The sequence below is a fragment of the Bubalus bubalis genome, chromosome X (genome assembly GCF_019923935.1).
Source record: "Bubalus bubalis isolate 160015118507 breed Murrah chromosome X, NDDB_SH_1, whole genome shotgun sequence".
Lineage (NCBI taxonomy): Eukaryota > Metazoa > Chordata > Mammalia > Artiodactyla > Bovidae > Bubalus > Bubalus bubalis.
The window spans coordinates 91,925,879-91,950,227 of record NC_059181.1 but is presented as its reverse complement, the minus strand read 5'-3'; the positions used below and the strand labels follow the sequence as shown (position 1 = coordinate 91,950,227).

At 38.1% G+C, this 24,349-nt stretch overlaps 1 protein-coding gene and 1 non-coding gene across 2 annotated transcripts in view; one reads left to right on the top strand and one right to left on the bottom strand.

The window, feature by feature from the left end:
• Positions 1-1,465: 1,465 nt before the first annotated feature.
• On the bottom strand, positions 1,466-1,537 carry TRNAW-CCA. The gene has a single exon. It is a non-coding gene; the product is annotated as a tRNA-Trp (tRNA).
• Positions 1,538-6,040: 4,503 nt separating this feature from the next.
• The window catches only part of NOX1 (NADPH oxidase 1), a 35,974-nt gene continuing 17,665 nt past the window's right edge, over positions 6,041-24,349 (top strand). Inside the window, exons 1-8 of the mRNA XM_006059222.4 lie at positions 6,041-6,113; positions 6,332-6,486; positions 9,898-9,993; positions 17,741-17,851; positions 18,318-18,402; positions 18,736-18,881; positions 18,979-19,160; positions 19,249-19,381. Coding sequence (XP_006059284.3) covers positions 6,071-6,113; positions 6,332-6,486; positions 9,898-9,993; positions 17,741-17,851; positions 18,318-18,402; positions 18,736-18,881; positions 18,979-19,160; positions 19,249-19,381 — 951 coding nt within the window. The 5' untranslated portion in view covers positions 6,041-6,070. The remainder of the gene's footprint in view (positions 6,114-6,331; positions 6,487-9,897; positions 9,994-17,740; positions 17,852-18,317; positions 18,403-18,735; positions 18,882-18,978; positions 19,161-19,248; positions 19,382-24,349) is intronic.

Below are 24,349 nucleotides of genomic sequence, written 5' to 3'. Positions count from 1 at the left end.
TTTCTCTTGTTGCAGAGCACAGGCTCTAGTTTGTGTGGACCCAACAGTTGTGGCTCTAGGGCTTAGTTGCCCCAAGGCATATGGGATCTTCCTGGGCCAGGAATGGAACCTGTGTTCCCTGCTTTGGAAGGCAGATTCTTAACCACAGCAGGGAAGTCCTATACCATGCTATCTTTATGTTCACTTTGCGAAGTCTGGTTCTGATCCAACATAGTGAAAATAATTGATTTCAAATGATTCCACATGCATCAACCCCTTTTATCATTATGGGATGTTTCATTTTTGCACACTTCAGTCAAGGCCAGATTAATACTGTTAGACTCTAAACTATAAAAGAGAAGGATTCCAACACCATTCTCTATGGATTCGAATTAAAAACCTTTATAAACACTAAAATAAATATAACAAAGTACCAATTTTCCCCATCGTGACTACTTAATCTTTTTTCTTTTTGAAACACCAACAATCAAATTCTTAGAAGAATTCTTAAAAACATTTTTCTGGATGTCCAAAGTACATGTTTAAACTGTTAAGTAATTCAACACTGACCATTACATATTAATTCCTGGGAATTGTATACAAGAGTTATAACTGTGAAAGTAAGTTTAGGACAAACAATGACAGAGACAAGTGATCAGAAAAGAGAGCAAGCAAGTCAGAGAAGGGCTCTGTGTTTGCAGTTTACAAAATCCACCTACGATGGGTGGAATCAACTGTCTACAGGAAATCCTTCAAAAAGACTGAAGCCTATTTATATCAATACCATAACTATGGATAAGTTACTGATGACATTTGAATACTCCCTAGAGGTCTCCAGGAAGCAGCCAATGTCACACTTAAGTAATGTCAGTCTATAAGCCTGGGAAATGCAAACATTAAGATACTCTAGTGAAACAAAGAGGGAGGGAAAGCATTGTAATATGTAGAACCAAAAGAAGGAAAAATATTCTTAGAGAATTTACAAGAAAGGGAATTTGATGCTAAAAAAGTTTTTAGTATGTTCAGCATTGCCTAAGGAAGAGAGACTTCAGTTTTGGGTCATGAATGTTTTAGTTGGATTAGCTGATATAATCTTGTTTTCAGAGGGCCCAACTGATCCTGCTGCTGTAGCTTAATAATATTCCATTAAGATTTGTTCAGATTCTGCGCTCACCAACTTATCAATTGACTTCCTAGCACATTGGGAATGGGGGTCCTCCTTGGGTTGTACATAAATTATCATCTAAATTATGTCATTCTCCAATGAATCACAAGATCTCAAGATTGGAGGGTACTTCAAAGACATTTAATTAACTATCCATCTGTTGCTGAAATTCCTCTTATAATGGCAAAGTGAAAATGAAGTCGCTCAGTCATGTCCGAGTCTTTGCGACCCCGTGGACCATAGCCTACCAGGTTTCTCCGTCCATGGGATTCTCCAGGCAGCTATACTGGAGTGGGTTACCATTTCCTTCTCCAGGGGATCTTCCCAACCCAGGGATCGAACCTGGGTCTCCTGCATTGGAGGCAGACGCTTTAACCTCTGAGCCACCAGGGAAGCCCTATAATGGCAAGAGGGTCATTAATTTTTCCTTGAGCATCTCAAGAAACAGGAAATTTACTATCTCTTTACTTCTTTGAACACCTGTGATAGGAAATTCTGTTTTATATTGAACAAAAGTATATCATTTTAGAGGCTCCAGTCCTAGCTTGCCTCCTTGTACCCAGCTACAAAACAAACTAAGCCTCCAAAAACAAGAAACCATAGATAAGCTCATGTCCCTGACAAACCTCTCTTTCAGGCCAAACTCTCCAAATTTTAAAAAAGTTCCTAATATAGGGTAGTTTCAAATCATTACAGCATCCTGGTCACCCTCTCATGGACAGGCTTTAATTATTCTTTTAAGCTGTGGTCTTAGACAGGGTCAAGTGTATTTGTAACATTTGCGAAAGTTAAAATATCTTCATCACAAATCGCTAAAATGAGTGTCTCTTTCCATTCCTCCTTCTCCTCTGTCACAATTCCCCTCCTGTCAGGCAATGCTGGAGTGGCCATGTGAATTCTGGAATACAGCAAAGGGGAAGTTGCATTGGTAATGTATTTAGTTTGAACTTAAAAGAATTTCGGAGAAGGCAATGGCACCCCACTCCAGTACTCTTGCCTGGAAAATCCCATGGACGGAGGAGCCTGGTAGGCTGCAGTCCATGGGGTCGCTAGGAGTCAGACACGACTGAGTGACTTCACTTTCACTTTTCATTTACTTTATGTGGTTCACTGATACTTTTGTGTACATCAACTGATTGTCCTAGTGTAGGAATGGTTTCCAGGAATACTCCTAGCACTAACTGTGCTAATTTCACGCAGCATTGCGACACTAGGTTGCAGGTGTGTTAGACAGTTAAGAAAGTGTTATATTATTTTATGAGCTTTGTGGTATTGAAGAAATTTTACAGCTTTTTAAAATATAAGATGTGCTATATGTATTGAGCTGTACCCTTACAATGGGGAAATTTTATGGTATGTAAATTATATCTCAAAAAAGTTGCTAAAATGTGCTGTAACTTCCTTTTTTAATTTTAAATAAATATTCACTTTTGTGCCTAAAGTGAAGTAAAGTAAGAATATATAGCCAGGTATCTATAAAAAGCTACACCAAACATCATACTTAAGGGTTAAATGTTGAAAGAATCCCATTTGAGACTGGGGATTAGACAAAGGAATTGATATTACTACTTTTGTTCAACATTGTGTTAGAAGTTCTAGTAAGTAAGATAAGCCAGGAAAAGAAAATACAGTGGACTTTTGAACAACATGGGAGTTAGGAATACCGACCCTCTGCCCAGTTGAAAATCTGCATATAGTCAGCCCTCTGTTTAGGGTCTGTGGTACTTCCATATCTGTGGTTCTGCATCTGCAGATTCAACCAACTGGGGATCAAGTAATACTGTAATATTTACTATTTAAGAAAGCCACGTTTAAGTGGACTCATACAGTTCAAACCCATGTTGTTCAAGGGTCAACTGTAAAAGATTTAAAAATCAGAAAGGAAGAAGTAAAATTGTTATTATACCAAAAAATATGACTGTTTATAGAAAAAGTGAAAGACTAAATGCAGGGATATTATTAGAATTAACAAGTGCATTTAGCAACATTGTTGGACACAAAAGTCAATATGTTGCACTTTTATATAATAACCACAATTTCAAGTAAAATATATAATTTACATTCTTAGAAAAATGTAAAGTAGCAATAAATGTAGCAAAAAGGTGCAAGACAGAAGAAGTTGAATCTAAAATTGACATGAAAGTGTAAAAGACCAAGAATAGCCAAATCACTCTTGAAAAACAAGATGGGGAATCTTGCCCTATCAAATGTCAAGACTTATTATAAAGTCATAAAAATTAAGGCTATGGTGTGGGGAAAACTAAATAGAGAGTTCAAGAACAAATCCACCTGTATATAGACATTTAATGTATAATAGAACTGATATTTTAGATCAGTGAAGAAAGTGTACTTTTCAAAAATGGTGCTGGAACAATTAGTTTTTCATATAAAAAAATAATTAATTGGACCCCTACTTCACACCATACACACACACACACACAAAACCAACTCCAGATGGATTCAAAGCATAAATGTGAAAAGCAAAAATATAAAATTTTAGAAGAAAATATAAAAGAATACCTTAAAGATCTCTGAGTAAGTGAAGGATTTCTAAAAGGATACATAAAATGTATATATCATAAAGGAAAAGATGGTGAATCAGACTATATCAAAATTAAGAATTTCTACTTATCAGAAAACGCTATTAGGAGAGTGAGAACACATGCTATAAGCATGACCAATTAAGGATTGATATCCAACTATAAACAGAACTCTAAGAATCTTTAAGCCATTGAAAAACAAACCAACAGAAATACAGGCCAGAGGGCAAAGTGGCCAAGATGGCAGAGTAGAAATACTGTGAGCTCACCTCCTCCTGTGGGCACATGAAAATTACAATTATTTACAGGGAAACTATTGATGAGAAAAACAAAAGACTAGCAGAAAAGATCTTCTATTAATACAACTAAAGATATAAAGATAGACTCTTAATGAGGTGGAACAAAAGATGAAACATCAAGAAAAAAGAAAGAGAAGAAAAAGGGAAGAAACAAGTTCATATATCACCTTTCCAAGAGGGGCCCAAGACAGGTTGAACCTTTTGATTTCCGCAACAGTCACATGGTGTAAGGGGGCCAAACAAGGATGCAGAACCAAGCATGGTGAATCCTACAGAAACACTGAAGAGCTAGGGGAATACAATGTCTTTCCCATCACATCAAAACTCCTGAAATCAGTGACCACATCCTCTGTAACCACATGATAAAGACTTGGGAATTTACACAGAGAAAAAAGGAAGGAAGGAAGGAAAGTAAGTAAATAAAAGAAAAGAAAGGTCAAAAAGTAGAATAGGCAATTTCTTAAAGAAGAAAACTCAAATGGCCAACAGTTGAATTAAAAGATGTTCAACTGGGAGTTCCCTGGTGACCTAGTGGTTAGGATTCCAGGCTTTCAATGATGTGGCCTGGGTTCAATCCCTGTTCAGGGAACTGAGATACTACATACCATGGGAACTACATGTGCCAACATGTATGAATCTCAGAAATAATGTTGAGTGAAATAAGCAAATCACAGGAGCATATATACATACATACAAACAGCTAGATTCCATTTATTTAAAAGTTCAAAAACAGAGAAAATCTAAACAATATGTTGTTTAGGAATGCATTTAGTTAGTAAAACTATAAAGAAAAACAGGGCAATGATTACTCCAAATTTCAGGATAGTAGTTACATCTGGGGAAGAAGGGAGATTGTGATCACGGAGGGATGCACAGAGGACTTTAAGATACTGGAAATGAATATTCAATTTTTTAAACCTGGGTACTGAATACATAGATATTCACTCCTTAAAATTATTTTAAAATTACATATATATGTTTTACACATTCTTCTGCATATATTTCATCATTTTAGAAAAGGATAAATAGCAATGCCCAGAACTGAACACACAACTCTAGCTAATCCATCATACTAGAAGACAATCATCTCCCTCGTTTTAAATACTTTGCTGTTTTTGTTTAGTAACTCAATTGTGTCCAACTCTTTCTGACACCATGGACTGTAGCCCAACAGCCTCCTCTGTCCATGGGATTTTCCAGGCAAGAATATTGGAGTGAGTTGCCATTTCCTTCTCCAAGGGATTTTCCTGACCCAAGTGTCAAACCTGGTCTCCACATCTCCTGCATTGGATGTGCATTCTTTATCCCTCAGCCACCAGGGAAGCTCATAAACCCCAGCATTTACTTATGAAAATTAGTTGCATTCATGGAGAAAAATTCAAACTTTATAAACTAGATGTTAAATGTTACTACTGCTGCTGCTGCTGCTAAGTCGCTTCAGTCGTGTCCGACTCCGTGCGACCCCATAGACGGCAGCCCACCAGGCTCCCCCGTCCCTGGGATTCTCCAGGCAAGAACACTGGAGTGGGTTGCCATTTCCTTCATTTTCATAATACCCCCTTATATAACAAATTGTCAGACACATTTGTACATATGGGTGTACTATCTTCTTAGAATATTTTTATAAGTAACCTAAAATCTGATTTGACAAATCATTCAACTGAAAAGTGTTGTACTGATTTTATTATACAGTCTTAACTCAACAGTGGCTTTCAGCTTTATCTATCTATGTAACATAAAAATTCCCAAATATTTTGAGACAAATACTTTGCCTCTATTTTCCTCTGAGCTGAGGTGTACATTTATACCTGCTAAATTTTCTTTTATTCTATGTGGCCATTCTTTTCACTTGTCCTTCCAACCAGTCAAGAGCTCTCCAGAACCAGGTCATCTTCCAGGAGAATTGGTAAACTAAGTTTCTGAGCTAGCCAAGCTGAGGTCCAAATTGCAGCCAGCAGAGGCAACAACTCTTCTGAAAACCCAGCTCAAGGCAGCTTCCTTAACATGCTTGTGTTCTGCCCTGTTTTTCCAGAGGTCATCTGTTTATAGCTTCAGCCTAAATTCTTCCTTCTGAGAAACCTTAGCGAATGTCTTATCAAGGAAGACAATGCCTCACGTTAAGTCATGTTGGTAAGTTAATGGGAGAGAATATCCTCACCTAAGAAGATTGTTATTTCCTGAAGGGATAAAACCCCACGAGGGAAAACCCCTGTGGTACTTATAGGTAGGGCTGGTTTACCAAGGCTGATAACATAGTTCTGACCAGAGGAGGAAGATAGAGTGCATTTATTCATTTCTGAAAGCTTTGAGGGTAGATGTGCATCTTTCTGTAATCTGCAATATTAAAGTTTCACAGACTCTGAGCTGGACAGAGGTGCTAACCCTGAAGAACCTCTCCAGAATCCAAGTTGCTGAATCTTCCTTGCTGCCTGCAGAGGCTCCAAACCACCTTTTGACAATGGGAAACTGGGTGGTTAATCACTGGTTTTCAGTTTTGTTTCTGGTAAGTGATTTTTCACTTTCTGTTAATTACTCTTAGAGTAAGAAGATGTTACATTTGTTAATATGTGTAGTTACTGGAAAGGGAAAAATTCCATGACAATATTGAGCTTTTCAAGGTCAGTTATCACTGAAAGGTCCAATCCTAGGATTGCATATATATGTTTAATATACTTTTCTGTGTATGATGTATTTCAGTATTTTAGAAACCAGTCCAACTCCAGAAATTGATTGATAAAGAGACAAGAACATAAACAACAAGTATTTGGAATTTCAATCTGTTTTCTTTTTTTTCTCTTTTTCTTTTCCATTTTACTTCTAACTACTGCTATGGAGCACTCATTTCTCTCCATTCTTTCTATCCTGCTCACACCAAGAAATCATAAAATCATTGAATGTTTGAGGTAGAAGTGATCTTAGAGATTATGGCGTAGCACTGTCCACTAGAAATATAATGTGAAGTCACATATGTAATTTTAAAATTGTCTAATACCTATGTTTGGATGTGAGAGTTGGACTATAAAGAGGGCTGAGCGCAGAAGAATTGATGCTTTTGAACTGTGGTGTTGGAGAAGACTCTTGAGAGTCCCTTAGACTGCAAGGAGATCCAACCAGTCCATCCTAGGGGAAATCCATCCTGGGTGTTCATTAGAAGGACTGATGTTGAAGCTGAAACTCCAGTATTTTGGCCACCTGATGTGAAGAGCTGACTCATTTGGAAAGGCCCTGATGCTGGGAAAGATTGAAGGCAGGAGGAGAAGGGGATGACAGGGGATGAGATGGTTGGATGGCATCACCAACTCAATGGACATGGGTTTGTATAAACTCCGGGAGTTGGTGATGGACAGGGAGGCCTGGCATGCTGTGGTTCATGGGGTCACAAAGAGTCGGACACGACTGAGCAACTGAACTGAACTGAATACCTATGTTGAAAAAGTTAAGAAGAAAATGGTGACATGAATGTCCAGTAAAATATCTTGTTTAACCCAGTGTATTTAAAATGTTATCCTTTAAACATGTAATCAATATGAAAATATTAATGAGATAATTTATATTATTTTATTTTTACTGTTTTTGAAATCCAATGTGTATTTTATACTTACAGCACATCTCAATTAAAACTAGACATATTTCGTGTTCTTAGTTGCCACATGTGGTTAGTGGCTATGGCTTTAGGTAGTGCAGAAAGAAACCAACTCTTTGATTTTACAAGGGAAAATAAGACCCAGATGTCACACAGTTGGTTGCAGAGCCATCACTCAGTTCCAGCTCCCCAGCGTTCAAGCCACAACTCCTTTACCACACTACATGTACACAATCCCCTTCTCCTAACACACTCTCTAACTGAACTCTAGCTTCATTTCTGCTATTAACTGAATGACCAAGATCAAATTACATATCTTCTCTATACTTCAGGTCACCTGTGTTGTAGCTGGGGGAGGATTAATGAAAACTAGATTACATATAAATATGAGTGTTTCTAGCTCTAAAATCCTCTTTTTATAATTCCTTTCTTAGATGATGATGATTTAAATATCTTTCCACCTTGCACCAATCTCTCCAGAGGGCTCAGACTTCTTCTTATCTCTGACATGTACTCCTTTGCTATTTTTTTTAATGAAAAATAAATTACCCCCAAAATACTTTTGCTCCTCCTTCCTGCCAGGTCTTCTACTTGACTTTCTTTTCCATTTATAGTGGAGGAAATTATAGTCTATGTGGGGAAGGGAATGGAATTCCTTACAGATATCACTGTATTTCATAATTCATCTTTCTTGCAGTTGATTATTTAGCTGACACAGTGTTCTTTGCCTCTGTGTCCCTGTCAGATTCTGAAATATTTTTGCTCTCTCTAAATAAGGTTCTCTACCTTGTCTTCTAAACTCTTGAATTATCTGTGGCTTTCACCTCTCTTTTTCCATTAAGGTCAAAGATCTCTGGAAGACACACAACTCTGGAAAGGGTGTGTGGGCAAAGAATGCAGAAATAAATTGAGTGGAAAAGCCAGTCTGGTGATGACACAGCCAGAATTTATTGAGCTTATACAATGCACCGAGCATTGTATTAATCACTTCACATGTATTATTTCATGTAACATTCACAGCATTGCTGTGGTGTAGATATTGTTATTATCCTCATTTTATAAGTGAAGAAATTGAAGTTCAGAAAAGTTAAATCACAGATCTAAGATTACAGAACTAGAAAGTGGTGGAACTAGAATTTGAGCCCAGGGAGTTTGACTCCAACATCATGCTTCAAATCACTATGTTATGATGCTACAGGTATGTGACTGGTCCAGATCTAGGGAATCTGAATGGGCCATATTCTAGACTAAAGGCCCTCTACCCATAGGGCTGAGATGATTCTGGACCATCCTAGGGCCATAGATATAGATTAGAGGTATATATTCCAGTGCCCCTAGAGTCCTGATCAATTACAGACTTTGTTCTCCAAAGCAATGGGGAGTAGGTTCCAAATTTCTCTCTTTGCCAATGGAGACAGATCTTGGGACAGACAAAGTCTTAAGTGCTCAAATGAGTCCACAGCAATGATAGGTTAATTTGAAGAAAAGAATAACAATCTAAAAACAGGGAGGTGTACGTCAGGGTATAATTAAAGAGGCAGGCCCATCTGGAATGGTTTATTCCCTTCAGATGGGTATTGTTACAGATGTTGAATTTATTCTTTCTTTAGAAATCCATTTATTCACTTTTTGCCATCTTTTAGGTGCAATAGTTTGAATGATCTGGTCCAGGAGTTGGCGAATGTTTTCTGTAAAAGGCTAGATTGTACAATTTTAGGCTTTGTGGGCCATATGTTCTCTGTCACAATTTCTCAACACTTACTTTGAATCACAAAAGCAGTTATAAACAATACAGAAATAAGTGGGTGTGGCTAAGTTCCAATACCATTGTATTTATAGATACTGGAATTTGATTTTCATATAATTTTCGCATGTCATGAAATATATTCTTCTTTTGATTTTTCCAACCATTTAAAAATGGGAAAAAATATAAAACCCATTCTTTAGCCTGTAGGCTGTACAAAACAGGTGGTGAGCTAGATTTGGCCTATGAGCCTTGATTGGCTGACCTTGGTGATTAGCATCATTAGTGCATGTCTTGAAGTCCTGACTCACTCTGAGATTAAGTTTACTCATTTAAAATGAAAACAGATATAGGATTTCCCTGATGGTCCAGTGGCTAGGAATCTGCACTTTCATTGCAGGGGGTACAGGTTAGATCCCTGGTCAGGAAACTAAGATTCCACATGCCTTGCAGTGCACGCCCTCTGCCAAAAAAAGAAAACATACAAACACAAAATAGCCAAATGGTGAAACTATTCTTTACCCCTTATCTACTCCTTCCCATACCTAAATTTCACTTTATTCCTTGCTTCATTTTTCTTCCTCTAGGTTGCTTGGTTGGGGCTGAATGTTTTCCTGTTCGTGCATGCCTTCCTGTCATTTGAGAAGGCCACCAAGTACTACTACACAAGACAAATACTTGGGGTGAGTATCACAGTTGTGATGTGGGGAATCTCTCTTTTTTCTATAACTCTGGCTCCTTTGTGACCCAATGCCCTCATTTACCCTAGAGTTAGGGTCACCAGAAAAAATCTTCAGGCTACCCAGGTAAATTTGAATTCCAGAAAAATAACAAATCTTTTTTATTTATTTTACTTATGTATTTTTGGCTGTGCTGTGTTTTCACTGCTATGCGGGCCTTTTCTCTAGTTGTATTGAGCCAGGGCTACTCTTCTTTGCAGTGCCCAGGCTTCTCACTATGGTGGCTTCTCTTGTTGTGGAGTACAGGCTCTAGGGCATCTGGGTTTCAGTAGTTGTAGCTCCCAGGCTCTAGAGCACATGCTAAATAGTTGTGGCCACTTAGTTGCTCCACCACACATGGGATCTTCCCGGACCAGGGATTGAACAGGTGCCCCTTGCATTGCAAGGCGAAATCTTAACCACTAGACCACCAGGGAAGCACCAAATCTTTTTTTTTTTAGTTAGTATTTATTTATTTGGCTGTGTCAGGCGTTAGTTGCGGCATGAGAGAGCTCTCCTTGTGGCTCTGCAGTGCACGGACTCTAGTTGTAGCACCTGGGCTCAGTAGCTGTGGTGGGTGGGTTTAGTTGCTGCATGGCAGGTGGGATCCCAGTTCCCTCATCAGGGATTGAACCGGTGCACCCCACTCATTGCAAAGTGGACTCTCAACCACTGGATCACCAGGCAAGTCCCAACAAGTATTTTTGGGGGGTATCATTTATTCCAAATATTGCATGAGACAGGGGCATATCAGAAAATGATTCATTTTTTAAAGTTCAAATTTAGCTGAGCATCCTATATTTTTGTTTGCTAATCTGACAGCCTTATCCAGGGCACACTCCATGGCTCCAATAATGAAAACACACAATAAAGAAATATTGAGTAATTTTTGAACCGGTTTCCATAGAAATCCAGGTGTCCCTGCAGAGTGTGAGGGGAAAGCTAACAGGACAGTGTCCCTACATCAACCAAAGCAGCATTTATCTGTCTTGTGAATTCCTGCTTATGATTTTAAGAAAGAGTTTGACTGAAAACAAATGAATGAACAACTTGAAAACCATTGCTGTGGACTGATCTCACAGAAAAATACCTATCAAACAAGAGGGATACTTGGTGTGGTGAGTTTTGTGGAGTGGGTGGTGTTTCCAAATTCAAGGCCTGTAGAATGATGGGGTCAAGTCAGAGTAACAGGATGGAGAAGCCTGGGGAAGGAGCAGATTATAAGGACAGGAGAGGAAGGGTGAGGTGGGTATGGCACGTTGGCATGGAAGTGAACAAGAAGAAGCTTGGAGATGAGAATGGTTTTCTCACAGGCTCGTCAATCTGGCCACTGCCTGGTTAAAGAAACAAATTTGACTGCTAACTTTTGTCAGTTATTCAGTAACATGTAAGGATTTGAAGAAGTCACTTTCATCTTGATGAAGAAGTCACTTTCATTAGCTCTCCAGGAAGACTCACCCGGTGTACATGTTTAAAGACAGCTTGTCCTTTTTAAAAATCCTTCTTGGCTCTTCATAATCAAACGATTTGTGTTGAGATCACAACTCATTTGAATGTTCTGTTCAGACTTATTTCACCCTGCTGTTTTCCATTTTAAATGTTGGTTCTTGATCCTTCTTTGGAAACTATAACTCCAAAGGAAGTGTTAATTTGTTTAAAAAATAGTTTTTTACTAAGAGAATGATGTGATAAATGTGACTAACTATTAACAGAATTGCTTTATGATCAAAAAGTCAGCAGCAGAAAAATGAATCATGCTGATATCCTGTGGACATTTCATTTTGTAAAATCCTTTCTATAAAAAATTAACTATAAATGATACTGCTTTCAAGGAGATCAAATGATATAGAAATGTTAGAATAAAATGTGAAAATCACTCTCCCATCACATTCCGTGGAGATAACCTTTGTTAATGGTTCGACTTGTGTGTCTCTAAAGACACACTGACGTATACTCACAAGTGCATCAGACGTATAGGTTTTGTTTTTGAGATAGGTAATATTTTTATTCACTTATTCCATATAAACAGTAAAACTTGATCTTTTTGGTGTATGCTTCTATGAGTTTTGATAAACACATTCAATAGAACACTTTTTAAAAAAATTAACCAAAGGAAAAAAAAAGGATCACATTGTAGATATTGACTGGAAATTTCTTCTTACACTTAGAGTATCTCAGATATCTCTCCATGTAAGTACATAACCAGTGATGTGCTGGAACTAGCTCATGCCAGTATGCAGTTGCCAGTTGTGTATCGCTTCCCAACCCTATAGCCAGTGTTGTTTAATGACATAAGCTTGGTATCTTGGAGTCTGCCATGGTGGGAGTATTTACAACAGGTAAATTGACAAACACTGGAAATCAAGAATCTCCCTTCCCCTGAAAACTGGTTGTGAAGCATTTACCAGCCTTCCACCATTGCATGTAGATAACGCTCATTCTTTTAAGAGAATAACAGTTCATGGCATTGAGGCACCATAATTTATTTAATCACTCCAAAGGGTATGTCTTAAATTTATGCTTCCTTTAGGAAAATACAGAGTTATTTTATTCAGAGGAATGAGTTTAAATCCATAGTCAATGAGGCATTAATGACAGCTGCAATTGAATTAAAACATCAGTTATTGTTAGTGTTGAAAAGTGAACATAAATTGGTGTATTTCAATGTGCTGCTATGGGGGAAAAAAAGATTTGCTCTGAAAAAAATTCATCCCATACAGATATCCTCAACAGAATATGAAGCTGTGAAATTGTAGTCCTATATTTTTTAATTTACTTGTCAATTTCAGCTTTAAGGAACCTCTGTGATTCAAATAAGCAAGCAGTGGGAACTAAGGTGGAAATGCAGGATCTTTGAGATGAGCAGAGGAAATTTACTCAGAAACAGAACAGGCTATCTCTACCAAAAACAGTTGGGATGTGACTCAGCAGAAGGAGAAAACACAGGTCATGTGGAAGAGTCAGAAACGGAAAACAGTAGGGCAGCTCGTGTTTACTGTACTGCCAGACATTGTAAGCCATTATGGATGTAGGCAGATCTTGATCTGGCTTATTAAGCCAGTGTCATGTTGTCTGGGTTTAGGTTGTGTGGAAAAATAGTCTTTGTGCCAAAAAGATTATTACAAAAAGGTGGGTGGTGGTGATGATTTAGTTGCTCAGTCATGTCTGACTCTTGTGACCCCATGGACTGTAGCCCACCAGGCCCCTCTGTCCATGGAATTTTCCAGGCAAAAATACTGGAGTGTGTTGCCATTACCTACTCCAGGGGATCTTCCTGATCCAAAGTCAGTGACAAATTGTTTATTGTAAAAACCAATTGCATAACTAGAGGGGTTCTTTTTCAATACCATGGATTACTCTGTCTAGTGAAGCCTACCTACCAACTCCCTTTCAGAATAATATTTTTAAACATAGTCAATAAAATACATGGGATTATAATAGAAACCAATTATATTGAAATATAATCAAAATATACAATAAAACAAATTTGTGATAGAGTAATATATCTATCTGCTTCTTTACTTGTTATTGCTTAGTCTCTAAGTCATGTCTAACTCTTTGACACTCCATGGACTGTAGCCTGCCAGGCTTCTCTGTCCTTGGGATTCTCCAGGCAAGAATACTGGACTGGGTTGCCATTTCCTTCTCCAAGAAAAAGGCAAAGAAATTGTTAACTCTGCCTCATCTTCTTCCTTTTAGCAAGTCATTGACAGGCACAAATGTAAGGCTGGCCAGTCAGATGAAGTGCAACAAAAATTGCCTGGCTGCTGCCACCACCTTTGTTGCTGCTGTGAAATTGTCATACTACATTGTATGCAGTCCCAAGTACATGCAGCTGACTCAGAGACCAGTTGTACAGTTGAGGAGAGAAATCGAAATTAGCTACCACAGAGTTGGACATATTCTGTCCAGTCTATACCTAATCAAGCCTGTTTCTTGGCTCAATACTTTGAAGCACTGATTCCTTGTCTCCTTTTCTGGCAGCTTCTACTATTAGATCGGATGTGGTCCACTGGAGAAAGGAATGGCAAACCACTTCAGTATTCTTGCCTTGAGAACCCCATGTACAGTATGAAAAGGCAAAAAGATAGGACACTGAAAGATGAACTCCCCAGGTCGGTAGGTGCCCAATATGCTACTGGAGATCAATGGAGAAATAACTCCAGAAAGAATGAAGGGATGGAGCCAAAGCAAAAACAACACCCAGTTGTGGATATGACTGGTGATAAAAGCAAGGTCTGATGCTGTAAAGAGCAATATTGCATAGGAACCTGGAATGTTAGGTCCATGAATCAAGGCAAATTGGAAGTGGTGAAACAAGAGATGGCAAGAATCAACATCGACATTCTAGGAATCAGCGAACTAAAATGGACTGGAGTGGGTGAATTTAACTCAGATGACCATTATATCTACTACTGTGGGCAGGAATCCCTTATAAGAAATGGAGTAGCCATCACAGTCAACAAGAGTCCAAAATGCAGTACTTGGAGGCAATCTCAAAAACGACAGAATGATCTCTGTTCGTTTCCAAGGCAAACCATTCAATATCATGGTAATCCAAGTCTATATCCCAACCAGTAACGCTGAAGAAGCTGAAGTTGAATGGTTCTATGAAGACCTACAAGACCTTTTAGAACTAACACACAAAAGGATGTCCTTTTTCTTATAGGGGACTGGAATGCAAAAGTAGGAAGTCAAGAAACACTTGGAGGAACAGGCAAATTTGGGCTTGGAGTACAGAATGAAGCAGGGCAAAGGCTAGTAGAGTTTTACCAAGAAAATGCACTGGTCATAGCAAACACCCTCTTCCAACAACACAAGAGAAGACTCTACACATGGACATCACCAGATGGTCAACACCGAAATCAGATTGATTATATTCTTTGCAGCCAAAGATGGAGAAGCTTTATACAGTCAGCAAAAACAAGACCAGGAGCTGACTGTGGCTCAGATCATGAACTCCTTATTGCCAAATTCTGACTTAAATTGAAGAAAGTGGGGAAAACCACTATACCATTCAGGTATGACCTAAATCAAATCCCTTATGATTATACAGTGGAAGTGAGAAATACATTTAAGGGCCTAGATCTGATAGATAGAGTGCCTGATGAACTATGGACGGAGGTTCATGACATTGTACAGGAGACATGGAGCAAGACCATCCCCAAGAAAAAGAAATGCAAAAAAGCAAAATGGCTGTCTGAGGAGGCCTTACAAATAGATGTGAAAAGAAGAGAAGCGAAAAGCAAAGGAGAAAAGGAAAGATATACCCATCTGAATGCAGAGTTCCAAAGAATAGCAAGAAGAGATAAGAAAGACTTCCTCAGTGATCAGTGCAAAGAAATAGAGGAAAACAATAGAATGGGAAAGACTAGAGATCTCTTCAAGAAAATTAGAGATACCAAGGGAACATTTCATGCAAAGATGGGCTCAATAAAGGACAGAAATGGTATGGACCTAACCAAAGCAGAAGATCTTAAGAAGAGATGGCAAGAATACATGGAAGAACTGTACAGAAAGATTCTTCATGACGCAGATAATCACAATGGTGTGATCACTCACCTAGAGCCAGACGTCCTGGAATGTGAAGTCAAGTGGGCCTTAGAAAGCATCACTCCAAACAAAGCTAGTGGAGGTGATGGAATTCCAGTAGAGCTATTTCAAATCCTGAAAGATGATGCTGTGACAGTGCTGCACTCAATATACCAGTAAATTTGGAAAACTCAGCAGTGGCCACAGCACTGGAAAAGGTCAGTTTTCATTCCAATCCCTAAGAAAGGCAATGCCAAAGAATGCTCAAGCTACCACACAATTGCACTCATCTCACATGCTAGCAAAGTAATGCTCAAAATTCTCCAAGCCAGGCTTCAGCAATATGCGAATGATGAATATCCAGGTGTTCAAGCTGGTTTTAGGAAAGGCAGAGGAGCCAGAGATCAAATTGCCGACATCCGCTGGATCATCTAAAAAGCAAGAGAGTTCAGGAAAAACATCTATTTCTGCTTTGTTGACTATGCCAAAGCCTTTGACTATGTGGATCACAATAAACTGTGGAAAATTCTGAAAGAGATGGGAATACCAGACCACCTGACCTGCCTCTTGAGAAACCTATATGCAGGTCAGGAAGCAACAGTTAGAACTGGACATGGAACAACAGACTGGTTCCAAATAGGGGAGTACGTCAAAGTTGCATATTGTCACCCTGCTTATTTAACTTCTATGCAGAGTACATCATGAGAAATGCTGGGCTGGAAGAAGCACAACCTGGAATCAAGATTGCCGGGAGAAATATCAATAACCTCAGATATGCAGATGACACCACCCTTTTGGCAGAAAGTGAAGAAGAACTAAAGAGCCTCTTGATGCAAGTGAAAGAGGAGAGTGAAAAAGTTGGCTTAAAGCTCAACATTCAGAAAACTAAGATCATGGTATCTAGTCCCATCACTTCATGGCAAATAGATGGGGAAACAGTGGAAACAGTGGCTGACTTTATTTTTTTGGGCTCCAAAATCACTGCAGATGGTGACTGCAGCCATGAAATTAAAAGATGCTTACTCCTTGGAAGGAAAGTTATGAGCAACCTAGACAGCATATTGAAAAGCAGAGACATTACTTTGCCAACAAAGGTCCGTCTAGTCAAGGCTATGGTTTTTCCAGTGGTCATGTATGGATGTGAGGGTTGGACTATAAAGAGGGCTGAATGCAGAAGAATTGATGCTTTTGAACTGTGGTGTTGGAGAAGATTCTTGAGAGTCCCATGGACTGCAAGGAGATCCAACCAGTCCATCCTAGGGGAAATCGGTCTTGGGTGTTCATTGGAAGGACTGGTGTTAAAGCTGAAACTCCAATACTTTGGCCACCTGATGCAAAGAACTGACTCATTTGAAAAGACCCTCATGCTGGGAAAGATTGAGGGCAGGAGGAGAAGGGGACGACAGAGGATGAGATGGTTAGATGGCATCACGGACTCAATGGACATGAGTTTGTGTAAACTCCAGGAGTTGGTGATGGACAGGGAGGCCCGGCATGCTGCAGTTCATGGGGTCACAAAGAGTTGGACATGACTGAGTGACTGAACTGAACTGAACTGAACTGGTGTATGCTACCTGACCACCCAAGGAAATCATTTTGAAATTCTGTTCTTAGAAGTTCTCCCTTCTCAAATGTCTACCTAAGTTTAAATTTTTACTGTGAGGAGTTTCTTTGTTTTGTTTTTTTCAATTATTAAAGGGATTTTAAATATAAACAGTTAATTTTTTATTGTTTTTATTACATTATTATTACATACTTATAACTGCAACATTTGAAAGCATAGAAAAGAGAAAAATAGTCACTATAATTACAAGTCAAAATATCTAAGCTATATTTAAAATGCAATATATATATTCAAGATTGTTTTACAAATGATGAACTAAATTCATAATTGACTGTATTAAGCAAAAATCCTGAATGCAAAGTGTTACATTCATAGAATTTATTTGTCAAATCATTAAATCCTGTTCTCTTTCATATTGATAAATGTGTAGTCAAACATTTCCAAACCACTGTCAAGAGGATTTCTCAATTCAATATTAAGTTCAGCAAATTTTCTGTCATTTGTAAACAGAGTTTGGACTCATTGTCCGGGTCTCAGACAAGTGGACCAGGCCCGTGCTCACCTGCTAGATGAGGAGATGAAGCAGCTGATGGTTTCTTCTCTCCTCTGTTCTAGTCAGCGCTGGCCTGGGCCCGAGCCTCTGCTCGCTGCTTGAATTTTAACAGCATGCTGATTCTTCTTCCCGTGTGTCGAAATTTGCTGTCTTTCCTGAGAGGCACCTGCTCAGTGAGTCCTAACCACTTGTAGGTCATTTTTCATATTGAAGACAAAAGACTCTGTACATCTCAGTAGGACAGCTCAATACCAGGCCCCTAGGAATGGAAGCCAGAGATCTCCTTTGGGGGGTGAGGCTAGGGGGTGAGCAAGAGTGGGTGGGTATTGGCATTCTCTATGTAAGACATGTTGGTTATATATTGAAAGTGAAAGCGTTAGTTGCTCAGTTGTGTCCAACTCTTTGTGATACCACGGACTGTAGGCTGCCAGGCTCTGCTGTCCTTGGAATTCTCCAGGCAAGAATACTGGAGTAGGTAGCCATTTCTTTCTCCAGGGTATCTTCCCAACCCAGGGATTGAACCTATGTCTCCTGCATTGCAGGCAGATTCTTTACCATCTGAGCCACCAGGGAAGCCCATATAGTGAATTTCATAAAGCTTCCTGGAGACACCTGACCATGATTGTTTCACATTTGTAGTTTTATAGGAGTACCCTGAGAAAGCAACTGGATCACAACCTTGCCTTCCACAAACTGGTGGGATATATGATCTGCCTACACACAGGTAACTGGGGGAATGGATGAACCTGCAGGCTTCCAGACATTCAGAATCTTGTTTCATTCATTCATGTGTATAAACATTCAAAATATATTTATTGAACACCTGGCACTATTTTCCAGGCACCGTTTTAGACCTGCTTTCATGGAATTTACATTCTATTCCTTTGGGAGTGAATATAAAAAAAATCTTAATTCTCTCTGTAATCATTATTGGGCACTTTATGTGGACTCACCATTCTGCTTGGTACCACATGTTGGATTTTCCCTTTCTAGTGAGGCATGCCTGCCATGATGTTTCTGAGACAACTTTCACATTCCTTTCCATCTTTCCATTTAGCTATTCACATCATTGCACACCTGTTTAACCTTGAACGATATAGCAGAAGCAGACAGGCCACAGATGGATCCCTTGCTTCCATTCTCTCCAACCTACCTCATCAGGAGCATTATTCATGGCTAAATCCCATCCAGTCCCCAAACACAGTGAGTTGATTCAAGGGAAAAGCATCTGGGATCTGAGTGGGAAGGTCATGGTGTCCTTGGTGGACATTGTGTCTGGCTGAAATTTCTCCTTTCATAGACAGTGGTGTATGTGACATTCACCAGTATTGCTGGTCTCACTGGAGTGATCATCACAGTGGCTCTGGTTCTCATGGTGACTTCAGCTATGGAATTTATCCGGAGGAGTTATTTTGAGGTCTTCTGGTATACACACCACATTTTTATCATCTACTTCATTGGCTTAGGAATTCATGGTCTTGGGTAAGGTCCTCAAACTCCCATTTTTCATGCCCCAGTTCCTGATCTTGTACAATTCTTTGCCACATATTGTCCATTTTTTCTGCCTCAGTGGAATTGTCCGGGTCCAAACAGAAGAGAGCATGGCTGAGAATCATCCTCACAAGTGTGCAGAGTTTTTTGAGAAGTGGGATGATCCTGCCTCCTACTGCAAGCCTCCCCAATTTGAAGGGCTCCCTGCTGAGGTACAACCAGGACAAGGATAGTAGACTCTTGCTAGGAGATGTTATTGTCATTGTTGTTATTATCACTCTTCTTATAATCATTATTAGTTCAGCCTGGTGCTGACTCCTGTGGAGGACATATGCTGTAGGTTATTCATCTTATGGCTGAATGCTTATACTTTTTGACCAGCATCTCCCAATTTCCCTTACCTTCCAGCTCTCCCTTACTACTTTGTTTTTGAGTTCAACTTCTTTTTTTTTTAAATTGAAGTATAATTGACTTACAGTATATATTAGTTTCAAGTGTACAACAGAGTGATTTGGTATTTTAATATATTACAAAATGATCACTGTAATCAGATGCCATCTGTCACCATAGAGAGTTATTAAAATATTATTGACTATATTCCACATGCTGTACATTACATCTCTGTGACTTATTTTATAACAGAAAGTTTGTACCTTTTAATCTCCTCACCTGTGTTATGCATTCCACCCCTATACCCCTTCTGGCATCACCAATCTCTTCTCTGTATCAATGATTCTGTTTCTGTTTTGTTTGTTCATTTGTTTTGCTTTTTAGATCCCACATGTAAGTGAAATCATGTGGTATTTGTTGTCTTTCTCTGACTTATTTAACTTTGCATAATACCCTCAGGGTCCATCCATGTTGTTGCAAATGGCAAGATTTCACTCTTTTTTATGGTCGAGTAATAATATGTATAATATATATATATGACATCCATTATATATGCACATATAACATCACATCTTCTTTATTCATCTATCAATGGACACTTAGGTTGCTTCCATATCTTGGTTATTTTAAATAATGATGCAGTGGATCTTTTCCAGTTAGTGTTTTTTGGTTACTTTGGAAAGATACAATTGACCCTTGAACAACAGAGGAGTTAGAAGTGACAATCCTTGGGAAGTAAAAAATCTGTGTATAACTTTACATTTGGCCTTTTGCATCCACAGTTTGGCTTTAGTAGACTCAACCAACCACAGATCTTGTAGTACTGTAGTATGTATTTATTGAAAAACCTGCATATAAATGGACATGTGCAGTTCAAACTCATGTTGTTCAAGGGTCAACTGTACCCAGAAGTGGAGTTGCTAGCTCCTATGATAGTTCTGTTTTTAATTTTTTGAGGAACTGCCATACTGTTTTACTAATGGCTGCACCAATTTGTACTCCCTCCAACAGTGTGTAAGGATTCTCTTTCTTACACATTCTTACCAACACCTGTTATTTGTTGTCTTTTAAATAATGGACATTGTGACAAGTGTGAGGTAATATCTCATTGTGGTTTTGATTTGCATTTCCCTGATAATTTAGTGACATTTTGTATCCTTTCATGTGTCTGTTAGCCATCTGTATATCTTTTTAAAAAAATGTCTATTCAGGTTCTCTGCCCATTTTTAAATTGGGTTGTTTGTTTGATGTTGAATTATATGAATTCTTTGCATAGATTGGATATTAACCCTTTGTTGGATATATCATTTGCAAGTATCTTCTCCTATTCTATAGGCTATCTTTTCATTTTGTTGATAGTTTCTTTCACTGTGTGAGTTTTTTATGTGATATAGTCCTATTTGTTTATTTTTGCCTTTGTTTCTCTTGACTGTGGAGACATATTAAAAAAATATTGAATGACTAAGACTGATGTCAAAGACCATGCTGCCTACTTTCTTCTAGGAATTTTATGGTTTCAAGTTTTACATTAAAGTCTTTAATTCATCATCATTTGAGTTTATTTTTGTTTATAATGTAAGAGACTAGTCCAATTTGATTCTTTTGCATGTAGCTGTTCAGTTTTCCCAACACCATTTATTGGAGAGAGTATGTTTTCCCCATAATATTTCCCCATAATCTTGCTGCCTCTGTCATAGATTAATTGATCATTTAACTGTGGATTTATTTCTGGGCTCTCTATTCTGCTCCATTGACCTATACGTGTTTTTGTGCCAGTATCATACTGTTTTGATTACTGTACCTTTGTAGTATAGTTTGAAACACAGGAGCTCAAGCTTTGCTCTTCTTTCTCAAGACTGTTTTGGTTATCTAGGATCTTTTGTGTTTCCACACATATTTTAGAATTATTTGTTCTAGTTCTGCAAAAAATGCCATTAGTACTTTGGTAGGGATTGCACTGAATCTGTAGATTGCCTTGGGCAGTATGATCATTTTAGCAATAATAATTCTTCCAATCCATGAGCACAGTATATCACCCCATGTATTGTATCCTCTTCAATTTCTTTCATCAATATCTTATAGTTTTCCGAGTATAGATTTTTTTTTTTTTTTACCTCTTTGGTTAGGTTTATTCCTAGTGTTTTATTCTTTTTGATACCATTGTAAGTAGGATTGCTTTCTTCATTTCTCTCTCTGATAGTTCATTTTTAATGTATGGAAACACAGCATTTCTGTTGTGTTAACAGAATACATAATTAACATATTAGTTAACATGTTGTTTATTCACTAAATTGTGTCCGACTCTTTGCAACCTCATGGACTGTAGACCACCAGGCTCCTCTGTCCATGGGATTTCCCAGGCAAGAATTCTGGAGGGGGTTACCATTTCCTTCTTCAAGGGATTTTCCCAACCCAGGGATCAAACTCGTCTCTTGCATTGGCAGGCAAATTCTTTACTACTGACCCACCAGGGAAGCCTACATTTGTTAGTACTTTTAGAATAAGATCTATTTAGGTTGAACTGGATGAAACTGCAATTTTTGTGGGATAATTGCTCAACATCAGCAGTTTCATCCACTTTGACCTAATAAGACAGGAAAGTAAGGCTGCAGTGGATTTGCCCTAACTAACTCATTCTGCTGAGTGGTCCAGACCCAAAGTTTCCCAGGTCCCCAGTTACATTGCCTGTGACCTTTCTAAGAGCCACAGTGCTTTCTTTGGCTATTACAGTGCATCCTAAGGAGTGTCACTAGGATAGGAAAAAAGAACTTCAAAAGTAAGAACAAAACTGAAAATGCCAGCCTGGCTGCAGCACCAGGACATGTGTCCCAGACATGCCAGCCACAGGCTGGGCCCATAGGAGGTAGCTCTTAACTTGTTAATATATATTATTGATATATTAATTTTGTATCCTGAAACTATACTCAATTCACTTATTAGTTCTAATAGTTTCCTGGTGGTGGCCTTAGAGTTTTCTATATATATTATTTTGTTACCTACACACAGTGACAGTTTTACTTCTTTCTTTCTAATTTGGATTTCATTTATGTATTTTTCTTGTCTGCTGTGGTTAATACTTCCAATACTATGTTGAATAACAGTGGCAAGAGTGGGTATCCTCATCTTGTTCCCGATCTTAGAGAAAATACTTTCATGTTTTCACTAGTGTATATAATGTTGGCTGTGGCTTTGTCATATATGGCATTTATTTTGTTGAGGTATGTTTCTTGTATGCCCAGTTTTTTAATTAAGAGTTTTTTTTAATCATAAATGGATGTTGAATTTTATCAAAAGTTTTTAGGCATCTATTGATATTATCATATAATTTTTATTTTTCAACTTGTTAATGTGATGTATCACATTGATTGATTTGCAATATTAAACCATTCTTGCATCCCTGGGATGAGTCCAACTTGATCATGATGTATAATCCTTTTAATGTATTATTGAATTATGTTTGCTAATATTTTATTGAGAGTTTTCACATGTATGTTCACCAGTGATATTGACCTGTAATTTTCTTTTGTAGTGTCTGGTTTTGGTATTAAGGTGGTACAGGTCTTACAGAATGCATTCAGAATTGTTCCTTCTTCTGTGATTTTTTGGAATAATTTGAGAAGGGTAGGTGCTACCTCTTCAGGTGTTTAGTAGAATTCACCTATGAATCCATCTGGTCCTAGACTTTTGTTTGTTTGGAGTATTTTTTTTTTTTTTAACTACTGATTTAATTTCATTGCTCGTAATCAATCTGCTCATATTTTCTATTTCTTCATGATTCATTCCTGGGAGATTATATGTTTCTAGGAATTTATCCATTTCTTCTACTTTGTCCATTTTATTAACCTATAATAATTTTTTGTAGTAATCTCTTATGATCCTTTATATTTGTATGGTGTCAGTTGTAACTTTTCTTCTTTCATTTCTGATTTCATTTACTTGGGACCATTCTTTTTCTTGATGAGTATGGTTAAAAATGTATCTATTTTGTTTATCTGTTTAAAGAACCAGCCTTTAGTTTCATTGATTTTTTTCCTTTAGTCTCTATTACATTTGTTTCCACTCTGATCTTTACTGATGCTGAGCTCTTTAAGCTTTTGCATGACTGTAAAACTCTATCTCTTTTTCAAATCTGAATGATAGCTTTGTCAGGTATTCTTGGTTGTAGATTTTTTTCCTTTCATCCCTTTGAATATATAGTGCCTCTTTCTTCTGGCCTGTAAAGTTTCTGCTGAAAAGTTAGCTGGTAGTCTTATGGAAGCTCCCTTGTACATAATTAGTTCCTTTTCTCTTGCTCCTTTTCAGATTCTCTCCTTATCTTTAATTTTGCCATGTTAATTATAATGTGCTTTGCTGTGGACATCTTTGAGTTCATCTTGTTTGGGACTCTCTGTGCCTCCTGGACCTGGATGTCTGCTTCCTTCCCCAGGTTAAGAAAGTTTTCATCTATTATTTCTTCAAATAAGCTATCTGCCCCCTTTTCTCTGTCTTCTTCTCTGAGACCCCTATAATACAAATGTTAGCCTTTTTGACAAGGTCCCAGAAGTCTCTCAAGCTTTCCTCATTTTTAAAAATTGTTTTTTCTGTTTAGCTCCAGTGATTTCTATTACTCTGTCTTCCAGTGTGCTGATCTGCTCTTCTGCATCATCTAATTTACTGTTAATTCCTTCTGGTGTATTTTTTATTTCAGTTACTTTATTTCAGTTCTGTTTGGTTCCTCTTTCTCTTTTCTAACTCTTTGCTAAAACTTCTCAGTGTTCGGTTTTTATTTTCCTGAGTTTATTGAGCATCTT